Consider the following 24,689-nt stretch of genomic DNA (forward strand, 5'->3'; position numbering starts at 1 on the left):
AACAACCTAGCTTGCTTCTCAGGAACTGATTTTACTGCACCACTGGGTTGTTAAAGGCTAGCCTCTGACGCAGCCCTCTAGGAGGGCGAAATGCAGCTGTGTCGGGCTTATTTTAAATAATGTGGTGAATAAATTATTTTTCTCAACATTGCCATTGGCGATTCGCTTTTTCTATTCCATACCCCAAACAAAGCCAGTAAGATCTTCTGTTTCTCTCTCTGACTTCCAGGTCTGGCTCTAGCAGGGCAGGGCTCACAAGTCTCAAATCAAAACTGGCTTACGTCAGTTGTTGTAGATGCATATGGTGGGATTTTAACTCTTCCTTCCCTTTGCCTCCTTTTACCTCACTCTGGCCCTACCTTTTATAGTTCCTCCAGTGTTGCCAGGTACACGGCCCCGAAACCCGCCCAAAAAGTTCACCCCCCACCCCCGCTGTCATCGACCCCGCCTCTCCCGTCATCGGCCCCGCCCAAAACATCACTAGCCCCGCCCAAACTGTCATCTAACCCCGCCCATACATCACTAGCCCCGCCCCCAGCGACCCGAAAAAACACACAAAAACCAGCCCAAAAAACTGCGACCCGCAGCGGGCAAAAATTTCCTGCAGCGGGTCGTGGAAAACCGCCCACCTGGCAACCTTGAGTTCCTCTTTTCTGTACCTTTGGCTCCACCTCTCCATCTCACTTTCTTCTTGGGCGGGACTAATGGGTTTAAGGTGGCTCGGGCTAACTGAAGGACTATCTGCAAGGGTGAGGGGCAGTATTTTATATACTCTCTCACATCTTCCTTGAGTGGCCCTTTTATTCTTGATGATTCAGCCTAAGAATTCCCTCATAGGTTTCCTGCTTCTGATATATCTGAAAAAATTATTACTATGAGTTGTCACATCTGTGGCAAGTTTCTCTTTGTATTCTCTTAGCCTTCTTTATCAGTGCTTTGCATCTAACTTGCCAGTGCTTATGTTGCTTCTTGTTTCCTCATTTGGATCCTTTTTTCCATTTTTTTAAGGATGTTCTTCTTTCTACTTGTATTAGTACAGTGCACTCCATTTAAGTGCATGTTGGATAAGCGCATGCTCTGTTTAACTGCATGCCGTACTTCGGTCCCGTTTTTGGCGCCATCAATTTCTATGGGGATAAACTTCGGTTTAGTGCACCACTGATAAGTGCAAGATTCGCTTATATGCATGGTTTAAGACCGCTCCTCTGCAGGAAAGACTCCGCATAAGCGCACGCATGGAATATGGAAGCCGATTGGCGTGTGACAAAGGGGCAGTAAATTTGAAATCTCATTGGTTAACTGCCACGGGCAGAAGTGAAAGAATGTTGTTAGCGTCTACACTGGAGTCGTCATCGTTGCGCAACTGTAAGACTTTAACACTGGCTGAACAAATAGAAGTTCTTAAAAAATTAGAAAACAAAGTCAAGCATCTATTGCTAAAGAATATGGTGTCAATCCAAGTCAAATTTCACGTATCTTGAAGCAGAAAGACCAGCCTTTGGAAGACTGGCAAAACAATACAAACGTAAACGGGCGGGAAAAGCTGAGGATGTAGAAGATGCTCTTCGGTGGTTTTCTCAAGTCAGGAGCAGACAGTTTCCTGTCAGTGGTCCACTGCTTATGGAGAAAGCTAATCAGCTAGCTGAATGCCTTGGACTAACTGAATTCAAAGCCACTATTGGATGGCTGGAAAGATGGAAGGAGAGGAACATAAAATTCAAGAAACAGCACGGTGAAAACAAGACGCTGATGACTTTGGTGCTGAAAATTGGGTTGTTTCAGTTCTTCCTACCATCTTGAATGAGTTTGCACCTCGTGACATTTTCAATGCTGATGAAAACAGTCTCTACTGGCGAGCGATTCCTGATGGAACACTTGCATTCAAACATGCCAAAACTACAGGAAGTAAAACGTCGAAGGACCGACTGACGATCCTCCTTTGTTGCAATATGGATGGGAGTGAGAAGTTGGAACCACTCGTCATTGGAAAGAGCAAACAGCCCTGTTGCTTCAAGAATGATAAGTGACTTCCTGTGTCATACGAGGCTAATGCAAATTCATGGATGACTGGCGAAATTTGGAAGCAGTGGCTAAAGAAGTTAGACACTAGAATGCGGGCACAAAAGCATCAGATTTCGTTGCTTTGTGATAATTGTGCTGCACACAGTGAGGATGTCAGGCTGTCTAATGTCAAGGTGGTCTTCCTGCCACCAAACATTACCTCTCTGATTCAACCTATGGATCAGGGCATAATAGCCAATTTCAAACAATATTATCAGGCTCTTGTGCTAAGTCGTCTGATGAGCATTATAATCGGGCTCTTGTGCTAAGTCGTCTGATGAGCGTTATGGATGGATGACCAGAATGGCAAGGATAAACGTGCTGTTGAACTGGCTCGTAATCTATCACTGGTGGATTCCCTACGAATGCAGAAAGAAGCCTGGAATCATGTTACACAGGCAACCATTGTGAACTGCTACAAGCAGGCAAGCTTTGTTAGGGATGTGGAGAGGGACAAAACAGATGCAGCTGTTGCAAACGCGTCAGATGAACAGGCTATTGACATCCCAGCTGGTGTTACTGAAGAGGAGTTTCATCACTACGTAGCTGTTGATTACGATCTACAAACAGCTGACGACAGCACTGATGTCGAGATATGCGCCTACACGCAGGCAACGGCTGATGATGAAACAGATGATGAAATGAGCAGCGAGGCACATGTTGATGAAATTCAACAACCTCCTGTCACTTTTGCAAGAGCGCTGGAGAGTCTCAACTACTACTACTACTACTATTTAACATTTCTAAAGCGCTACTAGGGTTACGCAGCGCTGTACAATTTAACATAGAAATACCGTCCCTGCTCAAAGAGCTTACAATCTAATGGACAAATGTACAGTCAGTCAAGTAGGGGCAGTCAAAATTTCCTGAAAGGTAAAAGGTTAGGTGCTGAAAGCAACATTGGTGGGCTTTGAGCAAGGATTTGAAGATGAGTAGGGAGGGGGCGCCTATCTGGAGGCCACTGGATGTCAGTTCTATGACAGTTTTTACCATCTGGCAGATGTAGTCTATGGAACTGACAGACACAAGAGTGTACAGAGGACTATGACTGATTACGTCAAGTAAGCCTAACGTCAGTTAACGGAGACTGTATACTGTACATATAATAAACAGTACTGTACATATGTTTATCAGATGTCAAGCTTCTTTGGGTCACAACGGTTAAGTGCACACTCTGGTTAACTGCATGTATTTCTTTGGTCCCAGACCCTTGCATTTCAGCGGATTGCACTGTATGTGGAATACTTCTAATCTAGGCTTTCAAGATGGTATTTTTTAAACATAGTCCATGCTTAATTTAAAGTCCTAGCCTTAGCAGCTGATTTGTTTAGCTTTTTTTTTAAACCATTTTCCTCATTTTATCATATTTGCCCTTATGAAAATTAAATGCTGCTATAGCAGGTTTCCTTAGTGATTTCACTCCAGTTATTAAGTCAAATTCAATCACGTTATGATCACTGTTTCCCAGCGGATACAATACTGTTACTTTTCATACTAAATCCTGCTTTCCACTAAGGCCTAGATCTAAAATAACTTCCCCTCTTACTTTTAACACTGCTGCTCTAGCTACCTGTAAGTGATGTTCATTCATAAAGTTATTGCTAAAAAAAAAATGCCTGTGAGCCTACGAAAGGCTCCATTACAATTTATGGAAAAATTATGTTTTACCTGATAATGCTCTTCCCTTTACTCCTAACAGATCAGTCCAAAACTTGTGGGTTATGTCTGTTAACCAGTGGATAGAGACGGAGAAAGAATGTAGTTCTTCGTGATTTGCCCCTTAAGGGTTAGCGTAGGAGGGATGCTGATATCTTATCATGTAATGTGCCTGTGTGTTTTATGTTTTAATTGTATTATGTTTGTTTTTAGTGTTATCCACCTAGAATTGTAAATAGCATGGAATAGAAATGTGTGGTACATACATAAATAAAAATATCCTAGAACATCCTGAGGTCATTTAGAGGGCAGAATCGATTTGAAACAATATTGCTCCGTAAGATGAGCTTACTGTCCAGGAAATGCATCTTACAGTACTGGACAATTAAAGATCCTCCAGCATATTGGCACTGGAGAAACCAATTGCACCAGCTGGTATCTTGGGAGGCTGGAGAATCCCGGCTCTCAAAGAACAAGAGAGTCACGTTTTTGGCTGTCTGGGGTCCTTATCTGCGAAGTCTAAGCCATAGAGGTCAGAGTTTACTCTTAAATGCAGGGTGAATCCATGGACTGTTACTGAATAGATCTCCAGGTCTGGGGGGGGGGGGGGAGGGAGGGGGGTAGGATAAGTACATCCTGATGTGAGTAAATAAATAAAAATGCTGTAATAAAAAATTCAAAAATGATACATGTTCATTGACAAATGGTTGTATAGTTAGATTGAGGTTTGATAAATGTTATATGCAGAGCCTTGTATGTCAACGTTTATGTTACTGCAATATCAATAAAAACCGTTTAAACATAAAAATATCCTAGAACCTTCAGTATTTCAACTGGCAAATGACTGGATGGAATTCAGCACCTGTAATATTCCAAGAAAGAAGGCAGTAACAGCATGAATGGGCTTCACCAACCTCCACCCAAGGTCAAAGCTATTGAAGCCGGTTGACCCAGAGTCCAATATTTGAAGCAGGCAGTATCCAAGATCATAGACGTGGAGGGGCATAATTGAACGAAAACCTCTATCTCCATGGGCGTTTATCTCCAAGAACGGGTCCGTGAAGGGGCGGACCGAACCGTATTTTCGAAAAAAATAGACGTCCATGTTTTATTTGACAATGTGTGAGCTGGGCGTTTTTGTTTTTCAGCGATAATGGAAAATGAAAGCGCCCAGCTCAAAAACGAATAAATCCAAGGCATTTGTTCGTGGGAGGGGCCAGGAGTCGTAATGCACTGGTCCCCCTCACATGCCAGGACACCAACCGGGCACCCTAGGGGGCACTTTTACAAAAACCAAAAAAAAGGTAAAAGAGCTCTCAGGTGCATAGCACCCTCCCCTTGTGCGTTGAGCCCCCCAAATCCCCCTCAAAACCCACTGCCCACAAGTCTACACCATTACTATAGCCCTAAGGGGTGAAGGGGGGCACCTACATGTGGGTACAGTGGGTTTGAGGGGGTTGGACGACTAAGCATTAAGCAGCACAATTGTAACAGGTAGGGGGGGGGATGGGCCTGGGTCCACCTGCCTGAAGTCCACTGCACCCCCTAACAACTGCTCCAGGGACCTGCATACTGCTGCCAGGGAGGTGGGTATGACATTTGATGGTGAAAATAAAAAATTGTGAAACATCATTTTTTTGTGGTGGGAGGGGGTTAGTGACCACTGGGGGAGTCAGGGGAGGTCATCCCCGATTCCCTCTGGGGGTAATCTGGTCATTGAGGGCACTTTTTGGGGCCTTATTCGTGAAAAAACAGGGTCCAGGAAAAGTGCCCTAAATTCTAGCTACAAACGAATACTTTTTGTCCATTATCGGCGAAAGGCGCCCATCTCTCCTCGGCCGATAACCACGCCCCAGTTCCACCTTCGTCGCGCCTCCGACACGCCCCCGTCAACTTTATACGCTTCCGCGATGGAGTGCAGTTGAAAACGTCCAAAATCGGCTTTCCATTATACCGATTTATTTGTTTTTGTGAGATAAACGTCTATCTCCCGATTTGGGTTGAAATCTAGGCGTTTTTCTCTTTCAATTATAAGGTGGATAGTGATGTGTTATTGAAGGAAGAAAGAGCAAAGTAAACTGATTCAATATTCTTCATACAAAGGAGTAGCTAAACATTTATAATGGTCAGTAGCCACAGCTAAGGCACCTTCAAAATAAGAAACTATGGCTGTACAGAATATTCAGATTTGACTCAATTCGGCCCCGAATAGTGCCCCAAATACATTATACAAATAATCCGTGGCTCTACTGTGCTAAATCGTACTTAACACTCAATCTCTGATTTCATGTTGCTTCTTTTATTATTTGTTATGTTAAAGCTTGGGTTCTGCCACTTTTAATTCCTCCAACCTCTATTGAAATCTATCGCCCTCTCACTGAAAAACTATTTTCATCCATTCCTTTCCGGCCTCCCTCTCTTCAGCTCCTTCCAGTTCTCATTCTCTGGAAATTGTGATGTACTTGAGGGTTTATGAAAATAAAAAAAAAGATGGGAGTATGAGCCAGGCTATCCAAAGACTGGAACCAAAATGAAATTAAAATATACGACGATTAATAATAATAAAACAATTTTACATTGAAAATGACTCGACACAACGTTGTGTTTCATCCAGATGGGCTACATCAGGAGTCTGATCACTAAGGAAAACAGTGAATTGAGATTATCAATGGTTATAATGAAAAAATCTCAATGCTCGAGAAAAAAATGCCAAATGAAAGATCTGCAGACAGGATCTTAAAAATGGTCTTGAAAAAGACCGTTCAATGAGTAATCCGTCTGCCGCTTGTGCAGTGCGTTGTATATTTTAATTTCATTTTGGTTCCAGTCTTTGGATAGCCTGGCTCATACTCCCACCTTTTTGTATTTTCATTTTACACCCCGTGGGATCTACTGAGTTCTCCACATACGTGGATTCTCTTGAGGGTTTATGCCATATCTGCCTTTTTCCTCCTTTTTTCTAGACAACACATCTTTAGTTTCACTATAAATCTGGGCTCATCAATTACTGTGAAAGCTACCCCATCTGAGGTACTAGCTTCAAAGAGATGCTGGCCACAGCTCAGGGCATGACTTTTACAGCTCTAGACACGTGATGCGAGCACATGGGTATCTGTTCCTAAGACAACATCTTCTCACAGACTGGGAGCTGAAAGGATACGAGAGCCTGAGCCATGTTGTAAGACGTGCCAGAAACAAGCTGCCTCCTTGGGAGAACTCCAGTTCCAGCTCAGGGCCAGTCTTGCCTTGATTCAAGGTGATGAAATCATTCAAGATACGGCTGCGGGTAGTTTTGTTGCCATTATCCCACTCTTGCAAGAATGCCAATAATCTATTAATGGCTTCCTGCTCCCTTACGGAAGTCATTGTGATGACAGTACACCTGAACAGAGAGAAAGAGAAATGTCAGTGAAATTCAGTAATGTAAATCCTCCACTGACAGAACTGCAGCAATGATGACATACAAGTCTGTTAGCACAGAAGAGGGAGGACTCCAACTCACACCCAACAACCTGCTAATTCTAGTTAACATCTTTCAAAGTCTATAGCAGTGGCGTAGCCACAGGTGGGCCTGGGTAGGCCAGGGCCCATCCACTTAGGGCTCAGGCCCACCCAACAGCAGCACATATTTAGTGCTAGCTAGTGGGGATCCCAAGCTTCGCCAGCTGAAGACCTCCCCCTGATGGTGCTGAAAACACTGCTCTCCACTTCAGCAGTCTAAGCTTCCTAAGCTGCTGATACTGGCCTCATTGCATTGGGGGGGGGGGGGGTGGAGGAGAACACTTGGTGCCCACCCACTTCTTGACTAGGCCCACCCAAAATCTGCTGTCTGGCTACGCTCCTGTAGCATGCTATAATTTGTTGAACTTCCCCTTCTTGGATGTTCCTATTTTCTTTTTCCTATTGTTTCATCCCCCCCCCCCCCCACCCAGGGGAAAAGCCATGGGTGGTCCCGAGTGGGCTTGGGACCATTCACTTTTGGCCCAGGTTCAACCCAGCAATGGCGCACCCTTCCTGTAGCTGGTGGCGATCTCCAAACCTTGTCAGCCAAAGATATCCGAGGGCCCCCAGAACTCACCATACTTAAAAAAATTGGAACTACAAGGACCTAGATGAAATGGGGTCAAGGATAGCCCTAGAGGTCCTACACAAAAGATATCTACAGGATGGTGCTTTAAACCTGGAGAAAACAGAAAAAGGCAGCAAAGTAGCGCAGCAAAGTAAATTAAAGGGACAAAATTCAAGACCTAAATTGGAGCAAATCAAATGTGGGTGGTGGAAATCGCCTGTGATTGCATGGTGATCAAAATATTCTATCCTATAACTATTTGAAGTTCTAGTCATAATTTTTATTGATTTTATTACTATATAAACTACCTAGATGGCCATGCCAATGGATGGTATATCAAATGAATAATAAAATAAAGCTCAAAATTATCTATAGCTGTTCAAAATCAAATGAAAACAATAAAAAAGTCAAAGTATAAGCAATAGTTCAATATCCTTGAATTTTAAGGTCTTCTCGGCATTTTTCCTCTGTATTAAGCATCTTCAGTATATTAATACTCTGGCCAATAATACCAAACTCACTCTCAGTTCCTCTAATTAGTGAGGGGAAAATCCCTGAGGATGAGATATGGATAAGGGGATTTACTTCCTCTCCTTCCCAAGAGTACAAGAAAAAAAATAACTAAAATATTTCACAAAACTCCCTGACTAGGAGGTGATGCACCTGAGAGAGAGGTCATTTTAATCACAGTGTTGAGTCCTCTCAGCAGTAAAGAAGGGATCCACATAGGCAGCAGGTCCATCTTACACCCACACTCTTTCCTCCTCTTTTTTTCAACAGATGGTTATAACTCTTCCCTCGGTAGCATCAGTTCCACCATAGTTGGTTCTCTCCTTACAGACCACATTTTATCTGTGTTCTCCTTCTCTCGTTTCAGCAGAATGCTGGGTCAAGCTTTGCCCTACTGGGTCAGACCGTCTAGCTCAGTATCCTGTTTCCAATAGTGGCCTGTCTAGGTCACCTTTGGTAGAGACCCAAGAAATACCAAGATTCCATGCTAGTTAACCTCAGGGATAAGTAGACCTGAATAAAGCCACTGCTTAATAATGGTTTAGGACTTTTATTCCAGGAATTTGTCCAAACATTTTTTAAAGCCAGCTAAGTTAATGGCTTTTACCAATTGCTCTGGCAAAGAATTCCAGAGCTTTAACTACACATTGAGTGAAAAAAGATTTTTCCTATTTAAGTGTGCTACTATCCAGCTTATAATTGAAAAAAAAAAACGCCTATATTGCGACCCAAATCGGGAGATAGACGTTTATCTCACAAAAACAAATAAAGCGGTATAATCGAAAGCCGAATTTGGACGTTTTCAACTGCACTCCGTCGCGGATGCGGACAAAGTTGATGGGGGCGTGTCAAAGGCGTGGTGAAGGCGGAACTGGGGCGTGGTTATCGGCCGATCAGAAATAGGCGCCTTTCGCCGATAATGGAAAAAAAATATGCGTTTTTAGCGAGAATTTAGGGCACTTTTCCTGGACCCTGTTTTTCCACGAATAGGGCCCCAAAAAGTGCCCTAAATGACCAGATGACCACTGGAGGGAGTCGGGGATGACCTCCAGTGGTCTCCCCCAGTGGTCACAAACCCCCTCCCACCACAAAAATATGCCGTTTCTCAACTTTTTATGTTCACCCTCAAATGTCATACCCACCTCCCTGGCAGCAGTATGCAGGTCCCTGGAGCAGTTGTTAGGGGGTGCAGTGGACTTCAGGCAGGTGGACCCAGGCCCATCCCCCCCTACCTGTTACAATTGTGCTGCTTAATGCTTAGTCGTCCAACCCCCCCAAACCCACTGTACCCACATGTAGGTGCCCCCCTTCACCCCTTAGGGCTATAGTAATGGTGTAGACTTGTGGGCAGTGGGTTTTGAGGGGGATTTGGGGGGCTCAACACACAAGGGAAGGGTGCTATGCACCTGGGAGCTCTTTTACCTTTTTTTTTGTTTTTGTAAAAGTGCCCCCTAGGGTGCCCGGTTGGTGTCCTGGCATGTGAGGGGGACCAGTGCACTACGAATCCTGGCCCCTCCCACGAACAAATGCCTTGGATTTATTCGTTTTTGAACTGGGCGCTTTCATTTTCCATTATCACTGAAAAACAAAAACGCCCAGCTCACAAATTGGCGAATAAAACATGGACGTCTATTTTTTTCGAAAATACGGTTCGGTCCGCCCCTTCACGGACCCGTTCTCGGAGATAAACGCCCATGGAGATAGACGTTTTTGTTCAATTATGCCCCTGTATGTAACTTTCATGGAGTGTCCCCTAGTCTATGTAGTTTTTGAAAGAGTAAACAATGAATTTGAGTTTACCTGTTCCATTCCAGTCAGGATTTTATAGACCTCTATCATATCTCCCCTCAACTATCTCTTCTCCAAGCTGAGCAGTCCTAACCTCTTTAGTCTTTTCACATATATGAGAATCATTCTATCCCCTTAATCATTTTGGTTGCTGTTCATTTTACATTTTCCAGTTCCAATACCTCTTTTTTTGAGATACGGCGACCAGAATTGCACACAAAACTCGAAGTAAAATCTCACCATAAAGAAAGTGATACAGAGGCATTTGTCAGACCTAATAGACTACCATCCAGAAACGCAAAAAAATCCTCCCGCACATTCCTCAACCTTCATCCTCCCAAATGTAAAGGCTTGAAATACAAATCAATGCATGCATCAACCTTTTCCTATACAAGCACACAGCTCTGGAACTCACTGCCACGTAACCTGAAATCGGTCTACGAAATGACCAACTTCCGCAAACTCCTGAAAACTTATCTCTTCGACAAAATATATCATAAAGAACAACATGCGTAACTCTACTTTCTTTAAAATATCCAGGAATGTTCTTTAATGTTTTCATACTATCATGTACCTAACGTCTATGGCTTTAACACTATCACGCATCTCACCACCATGTACCCAAAACTTCTGCTAAACCAAATGTATGCTCTTTTCTATTTCCAGTATCCACAATGAATTGTAAGCCACATTGAGCCTGCAAAAAGGTGGGATAATGTGGGATACAAATGTAATAAAAATAAATAAATGATATTGTTTTAATCTCTCTTCCTTTGCTAATAATTCCTAACATTCTGTTTGCTTTTTTGGCCACCGTCACACACTTAGCAGAAGATTTCAATGTATTGAATCCTTTTCCTCAGTGGTGACCCTAATGTGGGGCCTTAGTACGGAGACAGTTCTGGCCACATTGACATCTGAGCTTAGGCAATTAATTTGTGTGGGCAAGAAGGTTCTCCTGATGCAATATGATCTCTCACGTGCATTTGATGTGGTGGATCATTCTGTATTGTTATCTATTTTAGACTTTTATGGTGCGGGCCATAAAAGTCCAAAGTTCAGTGGTTTAGGTGGTTTTTGACTAATATAAGTCCCCAGAAGCTTAGCCGGTGGTGGGAGGCAGGGCTGGTGGTTGGGAGGTGGGATAGTGCTGGGCAGACTTATATGGTCTGTGCCAGAGCCGGTGGTGGGAGGCGGGGCTGGTGGTTGGGAGGCGGGGATAGTGCTGGGCAGACTTATACGGTCTGTGCCAGAGCCGGTGGTGGAAGGCGGGGGCGGGGATAGTGCTGGGCAGACTTATAAGGTCTGTGCCCTGAAAAAGGCAGGTACAAATCAAGGTAAGGTATACACAAAAAGTGGCACATGTGAGTTTATCTTGTTGGGCAGACTGGATGGACCGTGCAGGTCTTTTTCTGCCGTCATCTACTATGTTACTATGTGTAAGTTATAAAGTAAGGATGAAAGGGTCTGTATCTGTGGAATGGAGCCCAGGTTGTGGGTTCCTCAGGGCTCATCCCTGTCCCCCATTCTTTTTAATCTAATTATGGCACCGCTGGGTAAGAAATTGGTCAGTTTGGGTTTTCAAATGTTGATATATGCAACGATATAACAGTCTTTATTCCTTTTGAAGAACATTTATCGAATGTGATCCCTGTGGTAATAGAAGGATGGGCAACTAGCTTCAGACTTAAAATGAATAAGGATAAAACGAAGTTCATAGTGTTTGAGAATAGATTCAACATGGAGAATGAGGATAGTTTATGTATTGAAAATGTCAACTTTCTATTGGCGGTCTCCCTTAAAATTCTGGGATTGTTGATAAATATTTCATTTGAAGAGCAAGTGCAGGTAGTAGCAAGCAACGTGTTTAGAGTACTATGGAAACTACATCATATAAGATCAAGCTTTAGTTCAGAAGTGTTCAGATCGATTGCGCAAGCAGTGGTGCTGTCGCATATCGACTATTGTAATATAATTTATATTGGATGTAAGGACATGATTAAAAAACTTCAAACATTGTTAAATACTACAGCATGACTGATATTTAGATCATCTAAATTTGACAGTTGCCCCATTACTTCAAGGCCCTCAAAGGTTATCAATAGAAATCAAACAAAATAAAACATGGAAAAGAAAATAAGATGATACCTTTTTGGAAATTTCCGATCTGACGAAGAAGGGCAACCTTCGAAAGCTAATCAAGAAATGTATTAAGATATGTCCAATAAAAAAGCTATCATCTTATTTTCTTTTCCACGTTTTATTTTGTTTGATTTCTATTGATAACCTTTAAGAGTGGACTAACACGGCTACCACACCTCTCTACTTAAGATGGAAGGCCCTCAAAGGAAATGGCCCTGAGTACCTGAAGAATAGAATGATCCTCTACACACCGCCAAGGACACTAAGGTCCTCTCAAGGACTATCACTAACTACACCTTCTCCAAAAGACATCACACGATGCAAGCAAGCCTTCTCCGGAGTAGCCCCCACACTCTGGAATGCACTGCTGAAAGGCTTTACTTAACACAAGACTATCTCTACTTCAGGAAGCAGGTGACACGGGCTGCACATACTGCAGCAGGACATGTTTATCCACTCCTATCCTAGCTGAGATATTAAACCATCTCTACGTCATGTGCAACTTTCTTTAAATTAATCACCTTACTGTCTAACTCTTCTTACCTGTCTTTCTTCTATGTTTGTGCAGCGCTGCGTACGCCTTGTAGCGCTATAGAAATGCTAAATAGTAGTAGTAGTAGTAGTTTTCAAGAAGTTGCTTAAAACGTTCCTATTTGAAAAAACATACTTCATCAGTAACTCTGCTGTTTAGTCATTATTACTGTTGTTAGCGTTACATCCTTATTCTTCCAATAGCATTCATGTATTGTACTTTTCTTCTTTTTATAACTCATGTAAGCCACATTGTGCCTGCATTTGTGGGAAAATGTGGGGTAGAAATGAACCATAAATAAATAAAATAAAATAAATCTATATGTTCCATCTTTGCTTTATCCTTCACTATTAATTAAAATGCTCTATTACGTATTGTGTTAACATTGCAAGTAGTATACCATGCCATACTTTGTATTGTTTTTGAATATTTTTACTGCTGTAATTGTCTATTGCTCATGCTTGAGTGGAGGAGTAGCCTAGTGGTTAGTGCAGTGGACTTTGATCCTAGGAAACTGGGTTCAATTCCCACTGCAGCTCCTTGTGACTCTGGGCAAGTCACTTAACCCTCCATTGCTCCTGGTACAAAATAAGTACCTGAATATAGTAAACCACTTTGAATGTAGTTACAAAAACCTCAGAAAGGTGGTATATCAAGTCCCATTTCCCCTATTCTTACTGTACACCGCCTTGAATGAATTTCTTCAAAAAGGTGGTAAACAAATTCTAATTAAAAAAATAATAATAATACATTACTGGTGCAATTACATTGGTTGCCAATGGAAGCACGTGTTGTCTTTAAGCTTTGTTGCCTTGTATTTTTTTGCAGTACATGGAGAAGTGCCTGCATATATGTCAGGTTTAAGAGTATCGTTTAGGAATATGATCCCTGGATTCAGGTGTTTTCTAATTTTACAACATCTGGACCCAACAAAGGGTGGTGTATAAGAAGGGTTTGGGTTTTTTTTTTTTTAATATTTGCATATTTGGCAGCCAGTCAGTGGCATGAATTACCAATTGATATTAGAAGACAATCCAATTATATGTTTTTTTTTTTTTAAATTATTCAAAAACATTCTTATGTAGAAAATTTTAGCATTTGTGTTTCATAAGTATGTGTTTTTTCTTAATCAGTGTAATTACTACTACTACTACTACTTGACATTTCTAAAGCGCTACTAGGGTTACGCAGCACTGTACAATTTAACATAGAAGGAAAGTCCCTGCTCAAAGGAGCTTACAATCTAAAGGACAAATGTACAGTCAGTCAAATAAGGGCAGTCTAGATTTCCTGAAAGGAATAAAGGTTGGGTAATTCCTGGAGATGTTCCAGTTTGTCTTTCTCTGTGAGCCACACTGTGAACTCCAGTGGTATGTGTGGGATACAAGTGTCATGTCTTGTAATGTATTACATTGGCAACCTGCCACTGTGGACAATTTTAATGACAGGTTGCAGATTACCAATAGATCTGCAATTTCGTTTTTGCGCTATTTCAGTTTTCTGGGGTGTATACCATCCAGTGCAGGTGATTTGGCTTATTACAATCTTCCAAATTTCTTTCAGTTCCTCCATATCATCACCCTTAAATACCATTTTTGGCACAGGTAGCTTCCTTACATCCTCCTCAGTAAAGAGCAAAGCAAAGAATTCATATACTAATTAATGATTTAAAGCTAGGGATGGTGCCCTAAACAAGCTTCCTGTCTTGCATCCACTTCAATTAACTTTCTACCCTTCAATGCTCTTCCCCCTCCAACCAGATTGTGATAGTTTAACCTTAGCAATCATGATCTCTCCATCACTCCTCCAAGCACAATTCTCTAAACATGTGGCCTAACGGTTAGTATAGATGCTTGTGAACCTGGGGAATTGGGTTTGATTCCCACTGCTGCCTGATGGTCGGCAGTGGGTTGAGATTCTGGGGAACCAGGTTCAACCCCCTCTGCAGCTCCATGTGACCCTGGGCAAATCACTTAACACTCCGTTTATCCAGGTACAACAGGAGTACAATGTATTATTTAGATTGTGAGCCCACTAGGGACAGACCTAGTACCTGTAAAATGAAACTGTAAACTGCTTATGTCTAAGCAGTATATACGTATATACTGAAACGAAAAACATGTGTAGCTGGACATCATTCTTTTAAATATTAAACTTTAAATTTGTACACATATACAATTACATCATGTGGTAAATTCCTAAAGCCATTTGTGGACAATTACACCAAGTAAAACTTGGTGTAAAAACTGGTTTTCGGTGTACATGTGGCCGAGCTCTCAAATATTTAAAAAAGAAAAACAACCCCCCCCCCCCCACCCAAAAAAAAACTTGGTGTAAATGCCGACGGCTAAATTAGGCGTGGACCTGGTATATTCTATAACAATGTGCATAGATTTTAGAAACCCCCAAAACCTGCCCATTCCATGCCCCTTTTTCAACTATGCGACTTAGAATTGACGCGCATCATGTTACAGAATACACTTTTGACAGTTGTGCGAGTAATGCCAATTAGGGTCACTAATTGCCTAACAAGCCAATCAGCGCCGATATGTGCCAATTAACTAATGAAGTTGCGCTTCACAAATCTAGAATACGACCAGATTTGCGCATGCAACTTAAGTCCCTCTATATAGAATCCAGGGGTATATGCACACAAAAACAGAATATAAAATGACATGTTTTCATACAAAATTATTGAATAAATATTCTCTCTTCCCCCAAACATATCATAATCATGCCAGATTTAAAAAAGCTTCCATAAACAGGTATGCTTTTCAGAACGGAAGAAAATGACTAACACTTCTTAAAATGGAACCTGCCACCTATTCAGTATCTGTTTTAATCATTGCAACAATAAATAACTCCCTAATCCCTTATTGTCCTATTTGTCTTGAATAGGTCGTAAACTCTGTCGAGCAGAGATATCTGTGGGTCTAGTAGTGCTACAGAAATGATAAGTAAAACTGCAGAGAGGTGACAAATGATTGCAGATTTCAGCAAAACGTTCCAAATCAGCTAGAAAGTGCTCTAGACAAATATTCCTCCAAACTATATGATACGTTCATTGCTGTCGGCTTAAAAATGGTTTTAACAAACTGGAAGGATAACTCCTTTCTTAATTCTCACTTTTGGTGGCATTCTGTCTTACAGATCCACAAATTTGAGCTATCTTTAGCCCTCAAAGTTTGAAATTCCTTATTTGTTGATAAAGTGTGGCTGCCTTTAACAACCTATCTTTCTTTAAACAAGAGTTCTTCATAGTACTGGAGTGTAAATTGCAGGTTTTGCTTTGAATGCATTCATAAATTGCTTCCCCCCCTACCCTCCTTTTCCTCCCTATGTTACCTGGTGTGATTACCTGATTATTTCTTGTAATTTGTATTTGCTACCCCTGTTATTAAAACTTAATAAAAAAATTTCTAAGAATAAAATAAAATAAATAACAAAATCAACTAGAAAAAAAAACCCCAAACAAAATAGGATTTGTAAAACACCTTGGGTACGATTTGCAAAGGGTCATGGATATGATGGGTTTAATATTCATGATGTATTGTAAGCCACATTGAGCCTGCAAAGAGGTGGGAAAATGTGGGATACAAATGCAATATATAAATATATATACCGCCTTTCTGTAGATACAACCCAAGCAAGCGGTTTACATAACTTAAATGCAGGCACCTCCTGGGTCCTTACTATCGTTATTGTTTTCCATGCAGCCCCGTGGGAAAAGTCTGCCAGAGACACAGAGACAAGACACTGCACTTGCAGCCAGCAACAATCCAAAAGCCCTTCCCCGCACCGACCGCACACAGCGCGCGCCCACCACAACAACAAGAGAAACATTCAACTGCTTCTGCCCACAGATGCAAAACGCAGCCAATCATAACGCCCCTTACCCGGAGTCTGGGCCAATCGCTCTCTGCCTCCTTTTCCGAGTGGGCGGGCACTCCGACCGATTCCCCTCCCTCTCTCCCACGGACGTTAGTTTGCCAGGCGACGGTTGGCTTCTGTAAACAGAAGCGGTTGCTAAGGGCGCGGGGCTCAGCTGACCGCGTTGCTGTGCTTGGATTGGCTGCGCCCCGCCCCTGGGCTGCTTCCGGCGTCTGTTGCAGGAGGAGGCCGGAAGCGGGACCTGAGGGGGACCGAAGCAGCGGAGCAGAAACGGCATGAAGGATACTGATTTGGATTACACCATCGTCTTCCCCGACCCCAGCCTGCTCGCGCCCTTAGGTAACACCACCTGCTTCTCCCTTCCTGAGGATCCCGCTGTATCCGGTTTTTACACCGTCCCGCTTGTGTATTACGTAGATGCCACAAACACAGGCGCATTTGATTGTAGGAACAGCATTGGCAATTGATTGTTAGCTGACAAGCATATAATAGTCAACTACCTCTGTCTCCCCCCCACCCCACTTCCTCAAAGACATAAGATGGAACATTAGCTGAAGCCTTAGACAGGGATTTCATCTGAACTGTGCACCCCAACATCCCATCTCTCTACCACCTACCCCAAAACAGTCTCATTCTCTTTCTCAACCCCCACTTTATTCAAAATTTCATCTCTCCACCACCTACCCCATAACAGCCTCATTCTCTTTCTCAACCCCCACTTTATTCAAAATTTCATCTGTCCACCACCTACCCCAAAACAGTCTCATTCTCTTTCTCAACCCCCACTTTATTTCTTCATCCCCACTCATCCATTCTATATACCCTCATTCCAGCTTACTACTCCTCCAAAATTTCATCTCTCCACCACCTACCCCAAAACAGTCTCATTCTCTTTCTCAACCCCCACTTTATTTCTTCATCCCCACTCATCCATTCTATATACCCTCATTCCAGCTTACTACCCCTCCAAAATTTCATCTCTCCACCACCTACCCCAAAACAGTCTCATTCTCTTTCTCAACCCCCACTTTATTTCTTCATCCCCACTCATCCATTCTATATACCCTCATTCCAGCTTACTACCCCTCCAAAATTTCATCTGTCCACCACCTACCCCAAAACAGTCTCATTCTCTTTCTCAACCCCCACTTTATTTCTTCATCCCCACTCATCCATTCTATATACCCTCATTCCAGCTTACTACTCCTCCAAAATTTCATCTCTCCACCACCTACCCCAAAACAGTCTCATTCTCTTTCTCAGCCCCCGCTTTATTTCTTCATCCCTACTCATCCATTCTATATACCCTCATTTCAGCTTACTACCCCTCCAAAATTTCACATATCTCTCCTTTTCTCCCACAATACCTCTCCTTCCTTTGTTCACATCTTTTTTTTTCTCATCCTTCTAATACAACTACTACTACTACTACTTAACATTTCTAAAGCGCTACTAGGGTTACGCAGCGCTGTACAATTTAACATGGACAGTCCCTGCTCATGGAGCTTACAATCTAAAAGACAGGTGTACAATCTAGAGACAAGTGTACAATCTAAAGACAAGTGTAGAGTCCGTCAGATAGGGAATACTATATTTCTCGAAAGGTTAGGTGCCGAAAGCAGCATTGAAGAGGTGAGTTTTAAGCAGAGATTTGAAGATGGGTAGGGAGGGGGCTTGGCGTAGGGGTTGAGGAAGATTGTTCCAGGCAAAGGGTGAGGCAAGGCAGAATGAGCGGAGCCTGGAGTTGGCAGTGGCGGAGAACGGAACTGAAAGGAGGGGTTTGTCCTGTGAGCGGAGGTTACGGGCGGGAACATAGGGGGAGATGAGGGTAGAGAGGTAGTGAGGAGCCGCAGACCGGGTGCATTTGTAGGTAAGGAGGAGAAGCTTGAATTGTATGCGGTATCTGATCGGAAGCCAGTGAAGTGACTTGAGGAGAGGGGTGATGTGAGTATATTGGTTCTGGCGGAATATAAGACGTGTGGCAGAGTTCTGAATGGACTGAAGGGGGGGATACACTCGTCTGGATTACACTATCCCATCTCTGCATCCACAGCTACTTATTGTTTCCCAAGTCAATCAAACTGCCTGATCCTGGCCTAATTGTTGCCCCTTTGCACTCATGGTTACCTGGTTCATTTTGATTTTATTTATTTTTTTCATTGTTTTCTGGAAATCAGAATCATATTTTAACATAGTAGATGACGGCAGAAAAAGACCTGCACGGTCCATCCAGTCTGCCCAACAAGATAACTCATATGTGTTACTTTTTGTGGTATATAGAGGTATATAAAATAATGAGTGGAGTGGAACAGGTGGATGTGAAGCGTCTGTTCACGCTGTCCAAAAATACTAGGACTAGGGGGCATGCAATGAAACTACAGTGTAGTAAATTTAAAACAAATCGGAGAAAATTTTTCTTCACCCAACGTGTAATTAAACTCTGGAATTCGTTGCCGGAGAAAGTGGTGAAGGCGGTTAGCTTAGCAGAGTTTAAAAAGGGGTTGGACGGTTTCCTAAAGGACAAGTCCATAAACCGCTACTAAACGGACTTGGAAAAATCCAAAATTCCAGGAATAACATGTATAGAATGTTTGTACGTTTGGGAAGCTTGCCAGGTGCCCTTGGCCTGGATTGGCCGCTGTCGTGGACAGGATGCTGGGCTCGATGGACCCTTGGTCTTTTCCCAGTGTGGCATTACTTATGTACTTATGTACTTATGTACCGTACCTTGATTTGTACCTGTCCTTTTCAGGGCACAGACCATATAAGTCTGCCCAGCACTATCCCCGCCCCTCAACCACCAGCCCCGCCTCCCACCACCGGCTCTGGCACAGACCGTATAAGTCTGCCCAGCACTATTTATTTTTTATTTATTTTTGTTACATTTGTACCCTGCGCTTTCCCACTCATGGCAGGCTCAATGCGGCGGGCAATGGAGGGTTAAGTGACTTGCCCAGAGTCACAAGGAGCTGCCTGTGCCGGGAATCGAGCTCAGTTCCTCAGTTCCCCAGGACCAAAGTCCACCACCCTAACCACTAGGCTACTCCTCCCCGCCTCCCACCGGCTCTTCCCACCCAGTCTCGGCTAAGCTCCCAATTTTCATGTGTCTAGTAAGGCAAAACCAGGAATGGATCAGCCTGTTGAGTGGACCTAGAAAGAAGTGACAACCATATTCTATCTACTCCCAGTAAATCCTCCATCTCTGACACACACATATTCTATCCATATCCCATTATTAATTTCACTTAATTTATTACATTTATGAATCACTTTCCCCAGAAATCACAAAGTGATGTACAATAAATAAAATCATCATCAAAATAACAGTATAACTAATTTTAAAAAGTGTAATAAATATTGCCCAAAAAGAATAAAATGTGAAATAAATGTTTAGTACAAAATAACAGACTGAAATTGTAAATACATCATAGTACACAGTTAAGTAGTATCCACGATATCCTGTCCAAATAACCAGCACCCCCTGTTTACAAAGCCATGGGGCAATGCTGACACAGCCCATTCATAGTGAATGGGCTGTGTTGGCATTAGCACACTGGCAGCCAGTAGCACAGCTTTGTAAACGGGCGTTTTTACCAGATATTCTGTCTACCTAATATCGCTAGTGGAGGAGTGGCCTAGTGGTTAGGGTGGTGGACTTTGGTCCTGGGGAACTGAGGAACTGAGTTGGATTCCCACTTCAGGCACAGGCAGCTCCTTGTGACTCTGGGCAAGTCACTTAACCCTCCATTGCCCCATGTAAGCTGCATTGAGTCTGCCATGAGTGGGAAAGCGCAGGGTACAAATGTAACAAAAATAAAAAAATAAACCATGGGGCTACAACAGAGAAAGCCTTCCCATGATATTTAAACCCTGCAAACAGTGTTGTTTTTAAATGTTGGTCACAGCTTTTAAATAGTTCAGGTATGTATCCCTAGAAGTCACAGTGCTGAATACTCATGGGTTGGTAATATTTAGCAATAATCCGTGTAGCTGGTCAGTCTAAATTAGAACTTTTTTGCAGTTTTAATTTAAACAGCTGAACTATATACATAGGGATCAATATTCAAAGCGATTTAAGCAGGCAGTTGAGAATCCTGCCCACTTTAATCGTACCAAGTGAGCTGGCAATCAAGCCCCGCCTACACCTGCTCCTTTGATGATGTTACTGGATGTGATGTCACAGCCCCACCCAATCCACACCCGTTTTGCATCTCTGTACCTAACCCCACCCTTTTTGCATAACCCTACCTGACCCCACCCCTTTTGGTGATACAGGAAGTGACATAGCCACATCCCTTTTTTCCAAGATGGCGGCTATCACTGATTGCCCTACGTGACATGCTGTTTCCACTACTGTCCACCATCTTGGTTTGGGGGTCATGTAACAGGAAGTGATATAAAAAAATAACAACCCTACACCACCCCTACAGCCGTGGAGGAATGTGCGCCTGCATAGCTTAACTTTTTTCTCACAGGAAGTAGGCATTTTTTAGCCCCAGACTCGCTTTTTTTTTATTATTATTATTTTTTTCTTTCAAAAGGATACCATATGTGTTATTTTAAGCTGGATCGTGTTAGGTCCGTCTGCTTTTAAGAATGACAGACTGATTGCTGAATGATAGCTATTTTAGGTTTTAAAACAAAAGGATCAACCGTCCTCCTCCTTCTCCTCTTTGCTTTAAAAGGTTCATGTAGACAAAAGCCAAGCTGTGCTAAGATTAAACACCCCTCCCTCTAATCCATCACATAAAATAATTACCAAACCCCATCTTGCCCATAACTCCCTCCAAAAAGGCCCAATGGACCCGATCAAAGGCCTTTTCTCCATTGATTCCCAATAGAAACAAAGGAGAGGACTAGACATGGGTCAAGACAATCAAATTGACTATCCTATGAATATTATTGGCCAGTTGCCTTTACATTACAAATCCAGCCTGGTCAGGTTGAACCAGAGAAGTCTGAATGTGACCCAACCTAACTGCAAGCACCTTTGCTAATACCTCAACAACATCATTCAATACTGAGATAGGCCTATAGGAAGTACGTTCCATTGGGTCTTTACCTTCCTTAAGGATCATAATGATCCAGGCCTCTTGCAGTGTATCTGGAAGCTGCTCTGAACTCTGCACTCAGTGAAACACATCAGCAAGTAGAGGGGACTGCTCCCCAGCAAAGGTCTTATAATATTTCTACTGGGAAGCCATCCATCCTGGGAGATTTATCAGATGACAAAGAGTGAATTGCCTTAACCACCTCCAACAGGGAAACGGGCCGCTCTAGTCTAGCTTTGTGTTCATTGGACAACTTAGGCAGAGTACAGGTATTCAGGTAATTAACAATCTGAGGTTGCTGATTGCAGTGATCTCGAGTGTAAAGCTCTTGCAAACAGCAAGCGCTCATGAATTTGGTGAGAGTTAAAGAGCATCCCACACACCTCATCCTTAACCTTAGCAATGGTGCGAACAACTCACTGTTATCTCAAGCAAAAGGTCAAGATCCTACTCACCTTCCCAGAATACTTATAATGCTTTTGCTTAAGCAGAGACAAATTAAAAGCTAAGTCCTCTTGATAGTTGCTGTCCAGGGAGAGGCGAGCATTCTGCAAAGACTGCTAGATCATTGGAGAACCAGTTTGCTTATGTTTAGTTCCAAATCAGCTATGGTGACCAAAAGCTGCTCCCACTGGGCATCTCCCTCTTGTTTAAATTTAGCAGCTCGCCCTAGAAAAAACCCCTAGGAGACCGCTTTAAAAGTGTCCCAGATGACATGAAGTTGTGGTTCGGGAGTTGAGATAGTCTCCAGATAATCCTTGATAAGAGTTCTATGTTCTAAAAGTAGCTGCTAATCCTTTAGAAGACTCATATTAAAGGTCCACCTAGATTCCCAACTCTTAGTCTGAAGACCAACTAAGTCCATCCAACTGGGAGCATGGTCCGAAAAAGTGATGTTACCAATCTTACTAGTAAGCAGCTCCCCCCATAATGATGAGTCCAGAAAAATGTAATCCAACCTAGTGTAGTGTGGTGAACCACAGAGAAAAAAAAAATCTCTTTCCCTCTTATGATTCTCCCTCCACACATCCACCACCCTCATATTCTGAAAAACCTCCCTCAGGGTCCATGAGTGCCTATTATGTGGTAGGCTTACTCCAATGGAGCCCAAATCAGGGAAAACACAAGCATTAAAATCCCCTACTATGATTAGTGGACCAGTGGAGAAAGCAGAGAGTGACATCCAAACTTCCTGAAAGAAACTGGATTGATTAGCATTTGGTGCATACAGATTAGCAATAGTAACCTCCCAAGTATCAATAATCACATGCAAATACAAAAAGCAACCACCTGGGTCTTGTTTGATTTTTTGAACTTGAACCACAAGGTCTTTGTGGAAAAAAACATCCCCCCCCCCCCCCCCCACACACACACCTTAGTCTTAGAGTCTGACAAATCGGAAGCAAAAAAAAGCTTTGTGAGTGAGCAAGTGTTCATGACACCTCTCGAAGTGTGTCTCCTGGAGCAAAACTCTTAATCTGTTCATAAGCCCTTGAGCCTAGGCCGAGGCTTAGGAAGGATCTTGGCCAAGGCCTAGGGTGGACCATACAGACTCTACACAAACCCACAGCCACAAAGCCCCAACCACTCTGGACACTCAACCAGCACCAGCAGAAAAAGGAGATAGACCACTCAGGCGGGCCGAACGGCCGAACGGGAACCCAGTCATACAGAGTCCAAGTTTACGGGCCTCACGGCTGATCTGGAACCGAGTCACACACTAGGGAAGGGAAAAAGAACAATGAGGGGTCCCAGGAGGGACTGGAGCACAAGCAACGCACTCAGCGCTAGCTAGACACAAGGGAAGGGCGACAGACAAGAAGCTGGCAGGTACAGGCTACGACCAGGGGAAGAGAAAACCAAGGACAGAATGGGACACAGAGTCTATAGGAGCGAAGCACCACAGGAACACTCTAGGCTGTACCACATACAGCACACAATACACTAGACTGTGCCACACAGCACCCAAGGGAAAAGAGAAGCCACCTATAAGAATACACAAGGCTGTGCTACACAGCGCTCAAGGATTAAGGGAAACCACCTATAGGAATACACAGGACTGTGCCACTCAGCACTCAAGGGTCAAGGGAATCCACACACAAGAGTACACAAGGCTGAGTCACAGAGTCAAATAACAGACACTAGAGACAAAGGGAAAAGCAAGCAAACAGGGAAAGCTGCCTTTACATACACCCAACAGATAAGGAGCAAAGCTTACAAGAATCAGGAGCCAACCACAGTAGACAAAGAGTTAACGCAGGCTAAAGGGGAAGGCTGCTTTAAACACTCAAGTCAGGAAGAAGCAGGGCTTACACTGCAGACAAAGAGTTAAGGCTAACAAAGGGAAAACACAAACATGTTCCTACTACAACTCAGCAGTACACAGAGACAGAGCACCCACAGGTGCACGGGAGCAAGATAATCAGGGAAAGCAGCTAAGCTAGGGAAGCAAACAAGCATACGCTGGGAATAACCAGCCCACAGAGACAGAGCAGCCACAGCTGCACAGGAGCAAGGTAATCAGGGAAAGCAGCTAAGCTAGAGAAACAAACAAGCGTACTCTAGAAACAACTAGCACACAGAAAAGCTAGGAGAAATGAGGAGAGAGAGTAAGCAAACTCCTACAAAGCAAGGTGTGCTACTAGCACAAACAGAGAAAGGGAAACAGGCAGGAATCAAACGCTAAAGCATTGACTGAAGGGAGAGGTAGGCTTAAATAGATCTGACCTCTGACGTCTGCTGCCTCAGACTTCAGCTCAATCTCTAACAGGCCAATCAGAAGCGAGTCCCAGTTATTCCCCTGCCTGTCTTAGCAGAATCATAACAAAAACAATATCTGTCTTTTTGGAGAGCACTTCTTGCAGCACCAATGAGCGCTTATTTATTTATTTATTTGCTGCATTTGTATCCCACATTTTCCCACCTATTTGCAGGCTCAATGTGGCTTACATTGTTCCATAATGGCGATCGCCATTCCCAGCATGAGAAA

At 43.1% G+C, this 24,689-nt stretch overlaps 2 protein-coding genes across 6 annotated transcripts in view; one reads left to right on the forward strand and one right to left on the reverse strand.

Annotated features, from left to right (window-relative positions):
- ARMH1 (armadillo like helical domain containing 1) overlaps positions 1–16,733 on the reverse strand; it is a 69,632-nt gene extending 52,899 nt beyond the window's left edge. For 2 of the 5 annotated variants that reach the window (XM_030207261.1, XM_030207257.1), the window contains exons 1-3: positions 16,655–16,733; positions 7,796–7,897; positions 6,878–7,099 (exon numbers count right to left, since the gene is read on the reverse strand). In XM_030207261.1, coding sequence (XP_030063121.1) covers positions 6,878–7,083 — 206 coding nt within the window. In that variant the 5' untranslated portion in view covers positions 7,084–7,099; positions 7,796–7,897; positions 16,655–16,733. Of the gene's footprint in view, positions 1–6,877; positions 7,100–7,795; positions 7,898–16,252; positions 16,279–16,451; positions 16,545–16,654 lie in introns of those variants that run through there. The other 3 variants (XM_030207258.1, XM_030207259.1, XM_030207260.1) reach the window with 3 other exon arrangements.
- Positions 16,734–16,766: 33 nt separating this feature from the next.
- TMEM53 (transmembrane protein 53) overlaps positions 16,767–24,689 on the forward strand; it is a 31,801-nt gene continuing 23,878 nt past the window's right edge. The window contains exon 1 of the mRNA XM_030207262.1: positions 16,767–16,988. Coding sequence (XP_030063122.1) covers positions 16,925–16,988 — 64 coding nt within the window. The 5' untranslated portion in view covers positions 16,767–16,924. The remainder of the gene's footprint in view (positions 16,989–24,689) is intronic.

Source organism: Microcaecilia unicolor, chromosome 6 (genome assembly GCF_901765095.1).
Source record: "Microcaecilia unicolor chromosome 6, aMicUni1.1, whole genome shotgun sequence".
Classification (NCBI taxonomy): Eukaryota; Metazoa; Chordata; class Amphibia; order Gymnophiona; family Siphonopidae; genus Microcaecilia; species Microcaecilia unicolor.